The 17,351-nt window shown below is 41.0% G+C and overlaps 1 protein-coding gene across 1 annotated transcript; it reads left to right on the top strand.

The window, feature by feature from the left end:
• The first annotated feature begins 431 nt into the window (after positions 1–431).
• On the top strand, positions 432–13,932 carry LOC111267447 (lewis-type alpha-(1,3)-fucosyltransferase). The gene is made up of 2 exons (XM_022845710.2): positions 432–1,001; positions 11,227–13,932. Exon 2 carries the CDS (start codon positions 11,713–11,715, stop codon positions 12,886–12,888), a length of 1,176 nt encoding a protein of 391 aa, XP_022701445.1. The 5' UTR covers positions 432–1,001; positions 11,227–11,712; the 3' UTR covers positions 12,889–13,932.
• The last annotated feature ends 3,419 nt before the right edge of the window (positions 13,933–17,351 follow it).

The following is a 17,351-nucleotide window of genomic DNA, read 5'->3' as shown; positions in this document are numbered from 1 at the left end:
CCAGTCGGTTTTTGCGGAGAGCAACAGCTAGGCTGTGGAGATATAGAGTCGTAAAGAATTGTACAAGACTATTCAACGAGTCATTATTCAACACCTCGTTACAGTAGTAGACCTGAGTAGTATACAGTTTGTCTGTGTGCGTTTTATGCTCCTTTGCGGTCGTGCTGATTCGTCTCGGTTCGTCAGCCCGTTTCGGCCTTCGTGTGTTCACTGATAATAGCTAATTCAGCTTGCTCGGTTTGACTTCCGCGCGCAATCGGCGTCCTATGCTGTATACCGAATACGGCTTGATACTTGACTAGTGCGATTCGGTGCGATGCCATGCTCAGCACAAGCCTCGATTAGCTAGAAGTCGTACGCGCCGAGAGGTCCACGCGCATGGATAAGTGTCCTTCGACAGAGTGCAGAATAGATACGAACAATCAATGACTGTTTGGTAGCGTTGCTGGTGGCATTGTTGACGGTTTACTTGCAAACGAATCATAATAACGGTAGTAGCGATTCGTTTGGATTGCGATAGAGATAGTACTAGTTAATTTAATTTCCCCGGCAGCTCCTTAGCGCTGATCTAAGCGACGACCTTAAAACGTCAACCTTTCGATACACGTACACTTTAGTAGAAGTAATTAGCTCAACAAGCTGCTATGATCCTGCTGCTCTACCCCTTTTGCTACTGCAACAATGCCATGGATTTTCAACGAAAAGGAAGATGGACGATGGCTCTCTCGTGGTGATGTTATCGTTGAGGAATAGGCTATATGAAACCGAGCTTTTTTCGTTTGTTGTTGAATGTTTAGAAAATTCGGACGGGTGGCGACGGATACTCGTCAGCGAGCCAAAACATTCTCCATATATACTGTCAAGTATGAAGCTGACATTAATATTAAGTTTTCATCACATATGTCTGTGTCGTATATAGTCATGTACCTAACATTGACAACCCGAAAACTATTGCATAGAGCGCGGGCCTGGGAAACTCAACGATTACTATCCGGCTAAAAGTAAGATACTATATTTTCGAGCAACTTGCTCTATTCCGAGAGGTTTACCTATTTTAATATAAATTATCTGTTCTTAGTCAGTACTAGCTCGTCCGTTCGTTAAGGACAAGTTTAAATGCAGATATGAGACTAGTTTTACTTAGTGTAAGGAATTATTGCTTAGTTCGTCTAGTTATAGACCTATTTTATCGTGTACTTTATGTCAACAAAAATCAAAATAGCTTATTTTTAACAGCAACTCAAATTCTGCCGAGTTACCAGCATATAACTGCTGTTCAGTGTATTACTATGCATATCTCCTTATTCTTTTACTGAAGATCGTTGCTATTGCTGTGAAAGCTGTGTAGCGGCCATGGCTACACACGATCTCGACGGTTATCTTGCTTCGTTTTTACAGACAGGCACAGAGCAGTCTAACAGAAATTAGTTAACGATTCCCCAAACGGACATCAACCTTCATTATTAGCCTGACAAGGTTTGTCAGTCCGTTATCAGTTTTGAGTTGTTGGCGGTGCTGTGTCGTTCGACACGTTAAGACTAGTCCTATTTTGTGTCCTAGCTTTCCGAAATACTTCCATAGTCTTCTCAAGTGGCGCTGAGAAATTTGTCCGTTAGAATTCCGCCGGAGCTTATTCCTTGTAAAGGAAAAACGAGTTTTTTGTTGGTTGCTGGCCGTGCAGAGGCGTGTGTTTGTTCCGCACTAAAAATGTCCCTTTACGGCGGAAAAAGTTCCATCGGTTGACAAGCACTGATATGTTAGTTTCGCGGAATATACGATGAATTTCTAATAAAGCCGACTGAGTTAAATATGGCCTAATATATTCCCGGGTGTGAATGGAAGATTAGGTTAGGAATGGAAGAATGAGATATACTTTGTGGTACCAATAGAGCCGAAGACTGTTCCGTTTGTCTGTAGAGAGTTCGAGCCAGAGTCGCATGGATTCTAGGATGCTATCATCTGTTTAAAGTACATACTAATAACAGAGCAGTCGATTCAAGCGAGCGTCGCCTAGATGCAGACATCGATAAAAAAGCTAGCTTGGAGAAGCATCTGGTATTGGTGCCGATACCGACGCAGAAAATGGCGAAAGAGAACCTAAACAACATTAATAAGGGAAATTTAAGACTGTGGATATGTTTTTCACTTGGTTTCAATTACTTCTATTGTCGGAAGAAAGAGGCCTAATTTAGGATACTGGAGTCAAGGAGGTCGCTTTCTTAAAATTAAGCTGGTCATCTAATAGAAAAATTTACATAAGTATTAGATCTATGCCCCATACATTGGTGAATGAGGTTGTGTGACGATGGCACAGTACGCCGTTTTACAATGGCTCCAAAGGAGTTTTATGAAGTTTCGAGACGAGTCCTCCATAATTCGAAATAAACACTTGTCCGCCTATCGAAAAGCTGACATTCGTCAGTATTTGCCATTGAATTAGAATGGCAACACTATATAATTCAAGCTTATCTATGTGAATATTTGATTGAGGTAGTCGAATGAAACCCGTGGGACGCATTTGCGTATGTCATTGCTAACTGTCGAGCCTTTCGGCCTGCATCTGCCGGATACAACAAAATCTTGCCTATTTATTTTTATTTTTATGTAAAGCAGCCTCATTTGTCGTATGTGATTTTGCGTAGAGTGCAAAGTAAAAAAAAGCTTGCACGACAATATCGTAAAACCCGAAAATAGGCGCCCGAGTGATGCATTGCCTACCGTTTAAAAACTCTTACTCGTCAAATGATCAAGGCATAATGAGAAAATTACTTACATTGATAGCAATAATGATAAGATCTGTTCTTACTTTACGTTAATTTAATATGATGTTCTTCATGTGTCGTCTTATGTCTTCCCTTGCACTCCTTCGCCATCTGCCCAAAGAAAGCTGACCTGTCCGGGCTATGTCTTGTGTTGAAATTTCAGTATCGGAAGCGCCACGAACTTAACGGCCATATTTATAAAAACAATGTGAGATATCTGTAGTAATAAATAGCAGCCTATTGAATAAACGTTATTGTAATTGTTCGGGAATTTTGCGATTTTTTTTGGCTAGCACCGTGAGATACAAGTTGATTGCAAGAATCTGTTCGCGACTATTTATTAGCGCCTATAGAAGTATAGCATACTTTAATAACACAGATCGACATTGCGTCGCTGCTTGTAACATCCGCTTTATAGAAGTGGTTGCAACGAACCGGCGCCTCTTTCGTTTTCAATGGCCTTGATCAGTCGTTGGTCGTCTGTAGGTTTTACTGATTCAAGTTTGTAATCAGCTCGAGACGTTTACGTCATCCATGCTGCACACTTAAGAAGTAGAGCTTAATTAATTTCATTAGCCAGATTGGCTCACGATCAGAAGGCCTCAGAATAGTATGTAAGACGTATATAAAAATAGGAATTTCTAGACTATATTAGTTGAATAGGACAGTCACAATAGCGATGGTTCAGTAAATGTATCGTCTATATATCTTCCGCTTGGTTTATCTGTGCACTATTTCTATTATTCGAAATTTACTACATGTTTACATGATAGACAACAGGACATTTTTCATTGTAAAATGTTAGCGATAAACGCTTTCTATTGATTTAGGCTTGGTGCACGTCGACGCTTCATTGACAACGACATTTTAATTTTTTCCTTTTTTTTTTTTTTTATTTTTTTTTTACCAATAAACAGCTTCTTATAGCAAATAATTATCAGAGAGCCCGATGACTAAGGCGTTTATTGCCCCTGTTCATACCCATCTTTGCTACACCACAATACCCAGATGCTAGACTGACTGCCGAGTACTTTTGTTGAAAGCCTATGAATTTGTTTTAATAATACCACTAGTTGACCTCGCTACGAGTTCGCCACTGCTGAGTCAATTAAATAAAATCATTTTTTCGTAGGCAATTAACTAGGACAAAGATGCCATTAACGCGAACAGTTGTCAATCGCAGCTTTTCTTCTCTCTTCTGTCCATACACCCAGCTGCTTCATGTTGTTCCTTTGTTAGAAAGCTGTAAACACGTACGCAATTCATAACATTCATAGAATGAATTGTTGTATTTCTTACACATTATTTTAAGCCAGGCGAGCGTAAAAGGCCTAAATGAAGGCTTCGGTGGCAGACATACAAATGCGCAACTAGAGATAAACCGCATTTGCGAGGAACACGCTAAGTACAGATAGGAAATAGCCCGTTGGCCTTACTGACGTTACTCCTAAACTGTACAGACTATTTGACGAATAATCTATGAACAATCGTGAACGTCATTTAGTTTTTTTGTCTACCGTCTCCATAAACCGTGCTCTTCCACCGAGTGCTACCGTAACGGCCGTTACAATCAACTCTCCCAATAGTGCCAGCATCGTTGTATGTATGTGAGCTTATAGCAGTATTTTGCTAACAGCATCTTTAGAAGCATATCCTCTAGAAGAAGTGCTTTTCGTCATTGTGATAACGACCGGCGAAGTGTTCTCTTCATATCCTACAGATGTACTTATGCGGACAAAAACCTATGAATACTTCGGTTTTTTTCTAAAAGAGATTATAATAACAATACGGATTTCTGTCTGTCGTTACGCTCCTGTCACTGTCAGTGGGTCTGTACGTTTCCCTAAATGTGTTCGTAATTCGGATCCTCCGCCACGTGTTATCAGTTGACTACTAAACACATTGGCAGCATCAATAAAAATGGCAGCCTATTGATATCTGAGTGTCTTGGTCCGTTTCCTGCGTGTTTTTAGTTTGGTTACGCACGTAATCGGTATCATCACGTTTTGTCATTGCCTGCCAAACTGCCGTCGAAAAAATCGTCCGAGCTTCATGCACATGATGGACACACAGCCAGCAGCGCCGTCTGCGCCAGGGTATGGGCACGACTCCGCCAAGCTTTCCCTCATCGTGTCTTCTCTATTCCACCTTAGTATGCCAGCCATTAAGTGACCTCCGCGGTGTCATGTCCGTTCTAGCGGTACACCGACCGCGTCGACAGTGGCGCTGCCCTACGCTTTTACGACGACTCACGTTTACGTTTGTTTTTGACACCGAATCACTGTTCATATTTCTTACTTCATGATTGTTAATAGCATTGGTATTGTTATTGTTATCGCTGGGTCAGGCGTCGATATGGGCGTTGCGTCGTATATATTGTCGTCGGCAGGTAGCTAGCGAGAACGTGATGCTTCGTTGTAAGGGGTTAACCAGCTAGTGGGGAACAAAGATGATGCAGATACTGAACTGGATATTGGTGATTTTTGTGAGTTGTCCCGTTAATTAGCGTTTTGTCTGACTGGGGCGTGGTGTTAAGTATAAATAGCAGCGTAGAGTTCCGTTGGCCGGCAAACGGTTCATGCATTACGGAAAGAATAAGCCGCGTGCAATGTAGTGGACTCATATTTTTTCAGTTCTTCTTGACAACAATCCATTAATCGTGCTTATTCCATTCATGGTGATCCTTCGTGGCATTGTTATCTAGCTTTGCTTACTTTCTAACCTTTATAATAGGCAATAAAAGATAAGCCTTAATTATAGGAATCATTATCGCAAATTGTGCTTATATGCATAACCTAAAGAGTTGTCAATATCTTTAACAACATTTCTTAGTGCTTTGACTACGTTAAACAAACGGATATCTATTAGTTGTACTCGAATCCTAGAACGCTGCATGTGACTTGAATTGAAACTCCCGTCGTCCGTTTTGACTTACTAACCCAAATTCTTGGGAAAACTTTTGGCATTGTTGTTGAGCGACAATCAAGCCTATAAACTGCTTTGATCTATCTTATCGGTCGGCAAGCGTCATCAAGCACCGGGAAAGTTAACTCCGAAAGCCCCATTTTAGGACCCCCAGACTAGCTATGTTGTAACAACGAAACAATAAAGAAAATACCGTGTTTATAGCACATTCACACATTATCTAAGCGGCACCTAAAACTGAGACGAACAAGACAAAACTCAATACGTCTAGTTTGATTAGTTCTTCCCTTTGTCCGGCTTAGGCTGAAACATTTACTATAGTCTCAAAACTGGTCGTTTCTATTCGATGCACAAATAGCGTATAGACGTACATCCGTTTCCTTAACGGTCACCCCGCGGCCTATTGTTTAGGATTTCTCTGAGTTCGCGTATAAAGAGAAGGACCATGGGTGCGTCCTGATACCTACTGCGTATGCGAACAGCTCGGTTTTTTATTTCTTGTAGAAAATCGCAGCTTTTTGTGCACTGCGTGGTTTTGTTGCGCACTTAAGCCAATACGCTCTATGTAACTCCCTAGCATAATTGGCGGAGTGATAAAAAAAAATTAAGATGTCTGATTGTCTACCACAAGCTGACACGACGCGCACTTTCTTTGAGATACTTTTAATATCTTTTAGAGTGGCTTCTGTGCTACTTGGCGACACTTTGTTTTTTAGTATTTTGTGATCCGTATCAATTGCTAACGAAACTGTTGTTGTTATTGTCGTCGGTAATAAGAATTTATAAGCTGAGAAGGGTAGCAATCGTGGCGGTAAATATTACCACTCACCTCTATAGTAGCGACACATATAATCAATCAACCAACTGAATTCAACATATAGGAAGGTCACTTTCCCCTATCACAGTATCCATCTGTTGGGATTCCGTAATAGAAGAGCTCCGTTTGGGGACAGTGTCCCTTGTCCATAATTATTACGCCTGGATGTTTCACTCAACGTCATCTGCGCGTTACGAAGCGTCGATTTGCCCAAGAACGCAGAACGCGTTACGTTTCGAAGTTTTTTTTTAATACAGAGGGGACATTTGTGTTTTGCACGGGTAAGGGGCGCAGTACAAGAAGGTGGGATCTAGTAAAGTGAGCTAGATAATATTCATACATCGATATGAATAATTGTAAAGCTTTGGGTTATTTTTCTCATGGGTCCAATGTTTTCAATCTACTGAAGTAAGCACAGTACCATCGAAATTAGACTGCATGCGGGACTTTGTTCTGTTGACTATGAATGCAATATATATATATATATATATATATAAGCGTACTATATGATAGCTTATAAACCTACAGGATTCTCAGAGTATAAAATGTTATCGTTTTTCTTTCTAGTTGGACATGGTCTTAACAGAGCTATGTTATGTTTAGATCAATTCTACCCATCTACTACTAGATTAATTTGACCAAAGAAAAACATCAACGAATGCTCAGCAGGTTAAAATCTGTGCTCAACATGCTAAATTGTTGACAACTAACATTGAATTGGGATCAGGCCATTACAAGTGACACAGACTTAACACTACAGAGTAACTAAAAAAATTCAGATGATGCTATTAATACGCGTAGAAGATGCGTTCGCCTTTCTCTCGTTACCTAGAATTTGCGCTTGATAGATTTACTTTGTTCGCCTTTTTTGTTTTCGCAAAAAAACGGCGCCAGCGACACCGGTTTAGAGTACATATTGACTTGAGTAGATGATGATGAGCAGGTGTGCGTAAGTTTGGATCGGTCGTGACGATTAGTATTGTTATAACTATTATCATTGACGATTCTATTATTTAACAATGGATCTCGTTGAGTTTGCAGTATAAGGCCGTAATTTCATTTACGTCAACTTGCTTTCCATTTTGTATCTTTGCGAAGTTGCTTGGTCTGTTGATAGACGTACGATCTTAATGATTTTGGGAAAGTCCAATAAACAACAAGATCACAGCGTAGTAGAACACTTTGTTGCTGATGCTCAGAAAATCGGCAAAAGAGAGCTGAATACTCCTCGACGCCAGCAGCCATCAAGCGCTCAACGCGTTACTTTACCTATTTCTCAGCACTTCGTTATACGATAATAGAAGACTTCCTCATTTATCTGATCCATATAATATTTTTCAGGATCTAATAGAAAACTTTAACGGACCTGTCGAAGAGACGTTTGTTGACTGGCAGTAACAGCGCCTGTCATCTTTCAAGACCGCTTATTCGTGCATTGAGTTCTTTTTTTCTACATATATACTCGTTGAAATAATGTTTTTTTGCCGCTAGAACTTGGTTCTGGAAATCTAACCGATAAATATGGCCATACTTTATCATAATACAGAAAAGTTTTATGTCGTTCACATACACTTTGGTTGAAGATGTCCTCTCTCAATGAATTTCCGATCCGATAACGTTCATTATCAGCTGGTGACTATGAAAAAATATCAATGCAAAGAGATATTACGAACTTGCTTGTCGGAAATAGTACTGCTTGACCATCTAATTGTGCTCTCTGTTAATGTCCATCCACTTGGTCCTCTGTCGTAAGTTTGTTTAGGCTTCGTTGAATATGTCGTAGAAGCTGTTATAGTTAATGCTAAGTAGTATAATATAACCTCTCCCCAATTTTACGGTGACTGCTGCTGCCGCACTTACTTTTAAAAATGGAAATAAGCTAGGTTAAATTTTGAATTAAACAAAAAACAGGTTTTTGGAAGCTTGAAAACGTAGCAGAAACACAAATACGATATCGCGGAAATTTTGTGCAGATGCACCTTCGCTGCTTACAATTAATCGGATAAAATGTAAGTTTGAAACGGACGAAACTCTTCAGGAGGCATTATACGGAAGGCAAAAAGTATCACTGAACTTCACCACGCAACAAAAAGCTGCAGAGTATTAGCGAAATTTTAGCGAAAATTTAGAAAGCAGCCAAATCGTGAGCTTGGCATTAGAAAATTAAGTTGTAACTGCATTTTAAAACGTTCTCAATAAAAAAAAAACTTACATTTCAACAATGCCAGATATTATCGATAATTTACACCGAAGTAAATCATTTTACGAATGGCATTTAGAAAACTGCGAACGAGGAAAACGAAAATTTCCCAAACGAATGGGTTGGCCCCCCGAAAAGAAGAAATTCCTTCCCTATCTAACGTAATCTGGCCTAATAACGTAAGATCTAACGTGACTGGCTTTTTGTAGGCTTTTTTTGGGGCTAAAGTCTATGCCAGAAAACCGACGATCCTGGAGGGTTTAAGGGCTGCAATCGAATAAGGATGAGCTGAATGATACAAAATGAAATATCTTTTGAAATTTGTGAATTAACAGCCCGCTCTCAACAGCAGTATGTAAGTACTGAGCGGAACGGTACGCGAAAGGCGTTACACGCAGGCTTTATTGCAATTTAATTGCTAATTAGATGCAAACAACAATTGAAGTTATAATAATTTCGTTAGAATATATTGTATTAACATTTTTTACCGGTAATTAGACCTGCTGCTTCTCTAATATTAATGGTAGCCTGCTTGCCTGATCAATAATATCTCTGAATGAATGTCCTGGCTGGTTCCAAATGAACGTAGAGCCGAGTCGTAGCCCAACCCAGTCCAGCATCGTGAGCAAATTTTCTCTCTACGCTGTGACGATACATTTTCCATAATTACGTACTTTGCATTCTTTCATTGTTTTTCAGTAAGTGATTTTGTCTCGATGCTTTAGCGGGTGCCGCTCGTGACGAAGCTCCTTGCGACTTTCATCAGCGGGGTATGGACTTCCGAGACATTAGATGAGTTCCGATGGAGGCCATTGTTTACCGCTCTATTTTTAGTATTCTAACATTGGAAATCGTATTCCTGTTAGTCGTATAGGCTGAGCTCGCATAGATCTGAGGTGTACGAACTGCCCATCTGTTGCTAAAGTTGTTGTTGTGGTTACTGCTGCTGCTGCTGTTGAGTCTCGGTGACCAGTCAGTGCATTTAGTCAGCTCATCCATCAGAATCGGTGATTGGTCGCCCTTTCGTATGCAGTCTGTTATCGGCTGAAGATCTGTTTACTTTTGGCAATCAGAGAATACAGAAAATTGACGAGCTAAGATGATCAAGCGTGTTTGTGCGGATTGCTTTGCTAGAGGCAATGTACATTGTTTCTCATTACATTATCGTTCATGTTTGTTGTACCCGCTCACCCACTGTGAGTATATACCTACGTTGTGTGTACGGGCTGTACTTAAAGATCATTGTAGGTGTTTTTTTTTGCAATTTAACTTTCAGCGTACTGGGTAGTTTGGCGTAGATATACCTTGGCAGATATCACTTCGCATGGCGCGAGGTAGTATGTAGTCGTATTGATGTAGTATCCAAGATGGTTCTGCGCGTGCATAACTTCAAAGTGTTTCTGTCTTTGGCTCTGCACGTCACACCAGATTCTGGTACCCACCATGTTATCATTCCATGCTAGACTTTTTAGACAATTTCGTTGTGACGTGCTAAACAAACTCATGTGTCTTTGACCTGTCTATGTATGTGCTTGTTTAATGAAGGATTAAAACCGGACCTATTACAGCTATAATGACGACTACTAGTACAACAACAACCAGAACCACTAGCAGATAGGTGGACCAACCAACATAGCAGACGGATTGGCCTGAATCTCCACCTGGCCTAGGAGGGAAAAAAGGAAAGATTGATTAGAGCTTTGCCTCAAATACATGCGTAAAAGGACGACGCCGTCAATGAATGTCATTAATCATGTCGTTTTTTTGTGGTGAGTCACTTTTTTTTTTTCTCAGATGGGCGTTCGTGTTTAAGTCAGTGCTAACCTGATCACATCTGATAAGTCTAAACTATGTTAACTCTCAAAGATTCCTTTTTTGTTCGGTTTAGCTCCGACAACTGGTGACTGCTGAACGTGTAACGATAATAGTAGCAGGAATATCACAATAATTGTAATGGTACCACTGATCATATTAGAATCTAATGCAAAAACATGGTTATAGATGGCTGCCGCATCGACCAGCTTTCCGGGTGAGCTACATAGGACTTACGTCGTGGATTAACTCGATGGACATCCACCATAGCATACGATCCCACTATCAACAACAACATCGTCCATAAACTTCTACAAAGTTAGCGGCAAAAAGCACAGCTTCTCTATAAACAATAACAACAACAGAAATAACTCCTTTCGCCGTAGTGTAGCTCTCGCTAGTATCAGTCTCGATAGCTAGATATATATCTCATGTGTGTACCACTGCAAAAGCTGGTCGTCCATGCTGCCGTGACCGTTCCAACTATCACCGACAGCTGGCAGCGTTTCCTTTTCTGTCTTTTCTGTAGTCAACCAATGTCCTCATAGTCGTTGACGCTGCTGCTGCTGCTGTTGCAGTGCGCAATATTTACGTTGCGTCCTCTCCCACTCGAAAACTAACTGAGTTGTCTTGTTTCTGTCGGTTTCTGACTGGGGAACGCGCGTCTATCGCGTTCCTTCGGCCCCGTTGTCTGTGCATTTCCCTTGCAGGAGAAAGCGTGCTGAACTATAATACTCTGGCTGACGAACTGGCCAAGTAGAATCACCCGACGAAACGAGGCCGTGGAGGTTGTGTGTGCGTGGCGACGTAGGAGACTTGAAAAGCGAGGCAAATCAAATAACGACCTCATCACAGCCACCTCGCCGATGCCGGTAGCTCTGGAGTAAATGCAGATTGATCAGCTCAGGATCGTTACTACCGAATGAAGTACGACGATCGATCAAGGGATGATAATGTACAGAAACTGATACATTAGGTAGTCCACCAGTGTTGGTGTTTAATCTCTACCGGGCCAAATAACACGCGGATAAATGCAAAGTGCTTACGCTCCAGTAAGGTTTTACCATTTCTGTTAGGTTAGATTAAACTTTCTGGGCTCGTTATCGGGATCCGACTTTTAAGCAGGACTAGGTTTTCCTATCTGTGGGGCCGTGCGCTCGAATGACACGAAAAATTCAAAGATACCGGTCGAGACGATGCGTATAACGATGCTGGTTAAGTCGTTTCTTGCGCAGCGATGGCTCGTACGTCTGATTCCGGCGGCCTTTCTGGGACTATTTGTTTTCTCATTCGTGTTCACCTACATGAACGTGATCCCACGAAGGGGATCATTTTCATTCGACGCTCTACCGATTTGTGACGCCGAGGTAGAGCCGGCAGTTGTGCAGCAAGCCAACTATTCTATCGTTTTGTGGACGTCCTACTTTAACCTACAGAATCACCCAGCTTTTGACGATTCGCCCGTGGATCCGAAGCTGTGTGCGTACACTAACTGTGCATTTTCTGTCGATCGTGATGAAGTGGACGCTGCCGATGCCGTTGTGTTTCACCAGGCAGACATGAGCTTGTCAGACCTACCGCCCACGCGAAGGTTTCGGCAGCGTTGGATTATGTACAATCAGGAATCGCCACCTAACAGCTTCACGCTAAGCCCTGCCTATAACGGCATATTTAATTGGTCGATGACGTACAGCCGAACCGATGATATCGTGGTGCCGTATTTCGAGACGTGTAGACCTGCCAACCTAAGTGATTCCGCCATCAATGAAATCGGCGCCGGCACCGAAGAAAAAGCGTGGGCTGCTGTATGGTTCGTTAGCAACTGTCGTGGTCCAAGTAATCGGATGGCGTACGTGGAGGAACTTCAGAACTATATCACCATCGATATAATCGGTGCCTGCTCACCACGTAACATTCAGTGCGCGAAAGACAATCACAAAGCGTGTCTGGACACGTTCTTACCTAGGTACAGGTTTGTGCTGGCGTTCGAGAACTCAATTTGTAACGATTACGTGACAGAGAAACTGCGCAATGTGCTGCCGTACGATGTTATTCCGATCTTTTGGGGTGGCGTCGATTATGGAGAATTTCTGCCTCGGGAGAGTTTTGTTGTCGCGACGGACTACCCGAATCCAAGAGATCTAGCCAGAGCTTTGTACCGTTTTCGAAACAACGATCTGTTCCGGCGGACGTTGTCGTACCGGCGGGGCGTGCAAGCCCGTGGCGTCAGCTGGAAGTGTCGCTTGTGCGAGAAGTTAAACAAGAGCGGAAATCAGACGTCGGTGAAGAGACGTCTCTATCAAACCAGTCATCGAAATGGCCGATGCAAAGTCTGGCGGCGGGGTCATTTCCAAGAGCATTTCCCCCATTAGATCTCAATCGGCACATAATCCTACAGATACGCAAGATGAGCAAATGATGTTGCCCGCGAATGGGGACTGTAGAAATTTGGGTCTACAAGGCGGGTTAGTAGGGTTGTGAATATCAGTAGGGGAAATACTGAAAGATTTATCCTATTTGTGGAACTGTCTCTGTTGTCGATCCAAGCAGGGGTCAGATCGTTCATCCCCGGGTAATGTAAATGTATGTTTGTGTATGTATGTATATGTCTAAATAAGCAGTATTTTCGCCACCGCGACCTCATAACATCAGCATCTATATAGTGGTATAACAGTGCTTTATGTAATCGAAATCATTTAGGATACAATTTAAAATAGTTATCGAACAACGTGTATTGTTTTCGATAGTTGGTTTTTAACTGGTTTTCTATGACAAACCCCTAGGAAGCATTTCTTCAAGCACCTATCAGGTAGGGTATCGGTTCGATCCGAATAATCTGAAGGAAACGCTTGCTAAGCCGAGATCTGCGATACGAGGAGACTATTTAGATTATACCGAGACAGCCAGCACGAGTATGAGTTTAAAAGTCACAATTTTCGGTGAACGCCGACGGCGGTCACTAGGTGTTGCTTGTGTGCGTGATAATGCGGCACAAATTTGTTGTTGCAAACAATGCCTGTCAATCAAAATGCATCAGTGATCAAATACAGGACGCGACGAGCCTCATGAGCGTATACTGACGTAGGTGAAGTCCGGGTGGATTGTAAAAGACACATCGTAACACTCAGTGCAGCTAGCTATGTGATATCATTTATTGTTTGTTATGAGGAACTAATATTAGTTATACGAATGTAACTTTATATGATAAATCATTATGGCGCGCAATTTAGCGCCACTTTTCAGCACTTTCCAGCTTCAATGGCAGCTAATACATTTTACAGTTCCGTTCACCCATAAAAATTATAGTACGAAAAATAGAACTATATTTTTTATACAAATATATTGCCAATTTTTTTAAAATTTATTTCTAAACAAAGTTGCGCGCCGCGACGGTAATAAAGATGTTTGTCAAAGAACTTGCTGGATGTTTTCAGTTTTGATGTACCTTAAACAATCTTGTCAACCGTATAGAACACAACAAGTCTTAAGACAGCTGCACGGGCCAACTCAACAGTAACTGCTAAATTAACTTATTTAGAATTTAACGTAATAGTAATTTAGCCAAAAAATAGCAATAGTTCTTATCGTTTAAAGTGTTTACCTGCAGGTATTATAGCATGTATCGTATTATATTCACTCAATTATTTGGAACTGATCTTCAAATCGTGCGTTGTTATGATAACTTCCAGATAACTAGAATTCCAGATCCGAGCTCTAATTGTTCGCTCGTAGATTTTTGCTGCTTCAGTTTTATTGCTCGTATGTTCCGAATCAGCAGTCATCTATTGCATGTTGATCCTTCATTTTCGACAGGTTAATTGGAAGATTTGAAACTAAAAAAAATAACGTGTTTTTTCTTTGCTAACCTTATGGCACGAATTACAAACGATATTCAGTGTCGTTCATTTGCCTATATCGCTGTCCTTATGGGGATGGATACGCGAAAGTCGGGTAATATCGTCGTGTAAGGATCCGCACTATGTATTGACTGTTCACCCTATGTTGCCCTGTGATAAGAGGCCAAATTAATTCCAACTTGATTCTGCTAATAGACAAAATATCGGCCTAGTAGAAATCACCGCAAATCAGCAAACGTGAACGTGCCTTACGTACGTACTGTTACAGGACGGCTTTAGGCTGAAGGTGTTCGCGGAAGCATCGAGAAACAAACTTCATAATCTGAGTCGGATATGGCCTATTCAACGAAGTAAGAGATCTGCAATGAAATTTCGTGCGCTTCTCCCACGGAACAAGTTCGGGAAGCTACAGCCTGCCACTCGCTTGCCTACGCTAAGTCTGAACTGGTCAGCAGAAATGATGCCTATTCTTTGGAGCCCTTCTAGACGGCCTTGATGACAGTTTCCATGGCTTTCAAATACCTTATGTTTACATACTCTGCTATGGATATATCGCTTATAATCTTATTGATACTCGTTGCTTATCAATAGATTTCATGCCAGCCATGAGAATGGTCACTCAACAATGAAATAGCTAAAGCTAAATGGACCGATAGATACTTTCAATGCAAGTAGAAGCTGAATATCGTGCACTAGAAAAAAAAATATCTAACTCCGTTTCATCGGAAAATCCAAGTGTGTTTGTTATTCTATGAGAACATATGACTGATTGCTAGTAATGCAGAATCAATCATCAGTTGGTTCATATCAAGGTGCTAAAGGAAACGCAAGTGTGGCCAGCCATTGTGGATGTAGAGGCGTCACCGTCAACCGAATTTGCATACGTTACGACAGCGGTGCAATAGAGCTAATTCATATTTGAAGCTATATTATAGGTGATCCATTTCCTGCTTCACGGTGTCGCAGATAGCCAACCGTAGTTGACTTCATAGTGAAGTACAATAAATATGAGGGTCGATAATCCGCAATGCGAATTTTATTCTAGATTACGATCAGCAATTGTCGTTGGACGAAAATCACGAGAACGTTGCTATTTTCGAAATTACGAGTTAGCAATGAAGGGTGTACATCTGTAGGACGATTATTGACGCCTAGCAATGACGTATTCTCTAGTCACGTTCGAAACGCCAACTACTGTATATCATTCAAACCGAACTAGAAGATTTCATTACAGGGACGTCGCAACCATGGAGCCTCTGCTAAATCGACCGCAATCTTTGAATCACTATTATTATTATCTGTTATTATGTATAGGGTTAGGGAGAAATTCTCAACAGTTACATGGTCTTCATCTTACGTATATGACAGTAACAGAAGAGAAAAATGTAGGCAAAATAAATATAAACTGATCACCATCAACCTGTCGAAGCGTGGTTCGCAACTTGTCGAGTTATGTTTGCTTAATGGTATATATATATATACATATGTATAGCTTTCGAAAGGCCCAGTTGATGATAACCTACGGTGTCAACCTGTTTTTGTTACAGCAATTCTTTGAGCTACTGCACGCCACCTTCTGCGATGCAGTGAGAATAGCTGCGGTCTAACAAGTTGACCTTCGTAGGGACGGAATATTTTTCCACGCGGCTCAAACTATTCCACTAAATTTCCACTTTGAGATTGCTTACTATACCACAAAGGCACCTGATAAAACACGTTTCCCTATCACACTCTCCAATGACCAGGCCCCCAGTGATAAGATTCTATCGTAATGTAAGCATCACAACGGTTGCTAGCTATTTAATCTTAGTCTCTTCGACATGGGTCGATTGGAGGATGTTATTTTATATTATTTGTCTGCAAAATCAGTAGGACGAATGTTTCCGTCATAGAGTTTGCTGTAAATTGAATTCAGTTTGTCCAGAATCAATTTGTGGAATAAATCGAGTTCGGTTGCGTGTTGGTCAAAAATAGAAATTTTTTTTTTATTTTTTTAATAAAATTAGACGACGTAAAGTGTGAAGGCAGCGTATGGCAGTAATAAATCGATAAGAATATGATTATTATTATTAAAAAGATTTGATACAAGCTCCAGGACTAGTCATTATTAAGATTAGAATATGTAAAAATTGTCAATTGAAAAAATTATAAAGTATACTGCCTGATAGCATTGTATCATCGTATATCACTCGGATGTTGCATTTTTCATTTCCGGATAGCTCTTCCGAAATCTAAATCCACCTACTTTACTTATCATATTCAATTCATTTCAACAATTCAAATTCGTTTTTTGCACCTTTCAAAATTGGCTAGAATGGACTATAGATGCGTAAAGATAGTAAATTAGTGTGTTTGAGATACGTTGATAATAAATTAGTAACTTCTAATGGCTTGTATCAAGAACGTAGGTTGACGTAGGTCCTGAGATCAATTGACATAGGAGACCACTTCTAAAAGCTCTTCCGACGGACCTTCAAGCCGATTTCTCGCCAAGTGCCGCTTCAGACTCATTACGAAAGGCAGCTGTGCGTCCTATGAAAAGACTGGCTCCGAAATTATTTCAAGGTAAATATATGCGCGGCATATATTTACCTTGAGATACATACGAATTATATCTTAGAGACGTCTGCAATGCCTAAATCTCATTCCCGTCATATATCTTTATGTGGAATTATCATAGCCTAAAATCCATTGACAAATCCCGATAGCGTTTGCTAGGAACGTTGAGGAAAATCGAGTGGAATTTCGTTCATTGAAGCATGGCGTCATACTACGTTTTGTATATCTAAATATAAGTAATTGACAGGAATCTCAAGCAGCGCCAACTCACAATTTTGCGAAAAATACTTCCCCTTGAAGGAGCCGTTCTTGACAAATGATCTTAAAAAGAAAGAAACCCTTTAATGACTTTCTGGGCTTCTTTTGAACCACCGTAACATTCAGCGCCATGCACCTGTCGTGCTACTCTTAACGTAACG

Source organism: Varroa jacobsoni, unplaced genomic scaffold (genome assembly GCF_002532875.2).
Source record: "Varroa jacobsoni isolate VJ856 unplaced genomic scaffold, vjacob_1.0 scaffold_1190, whole genome shotgun sequence".
Taxonomy (NCBI): Eukaryota; Metazoa; Arthropoda; class Arachnida; order Mesostigmata; family Varroidae; genus Varroa; species Varroa jacobsoni.
Note: the sequence above shows the minus strand (reverse complement) of the source record. Positions and strands in the feature narration are given on the sequence as shown.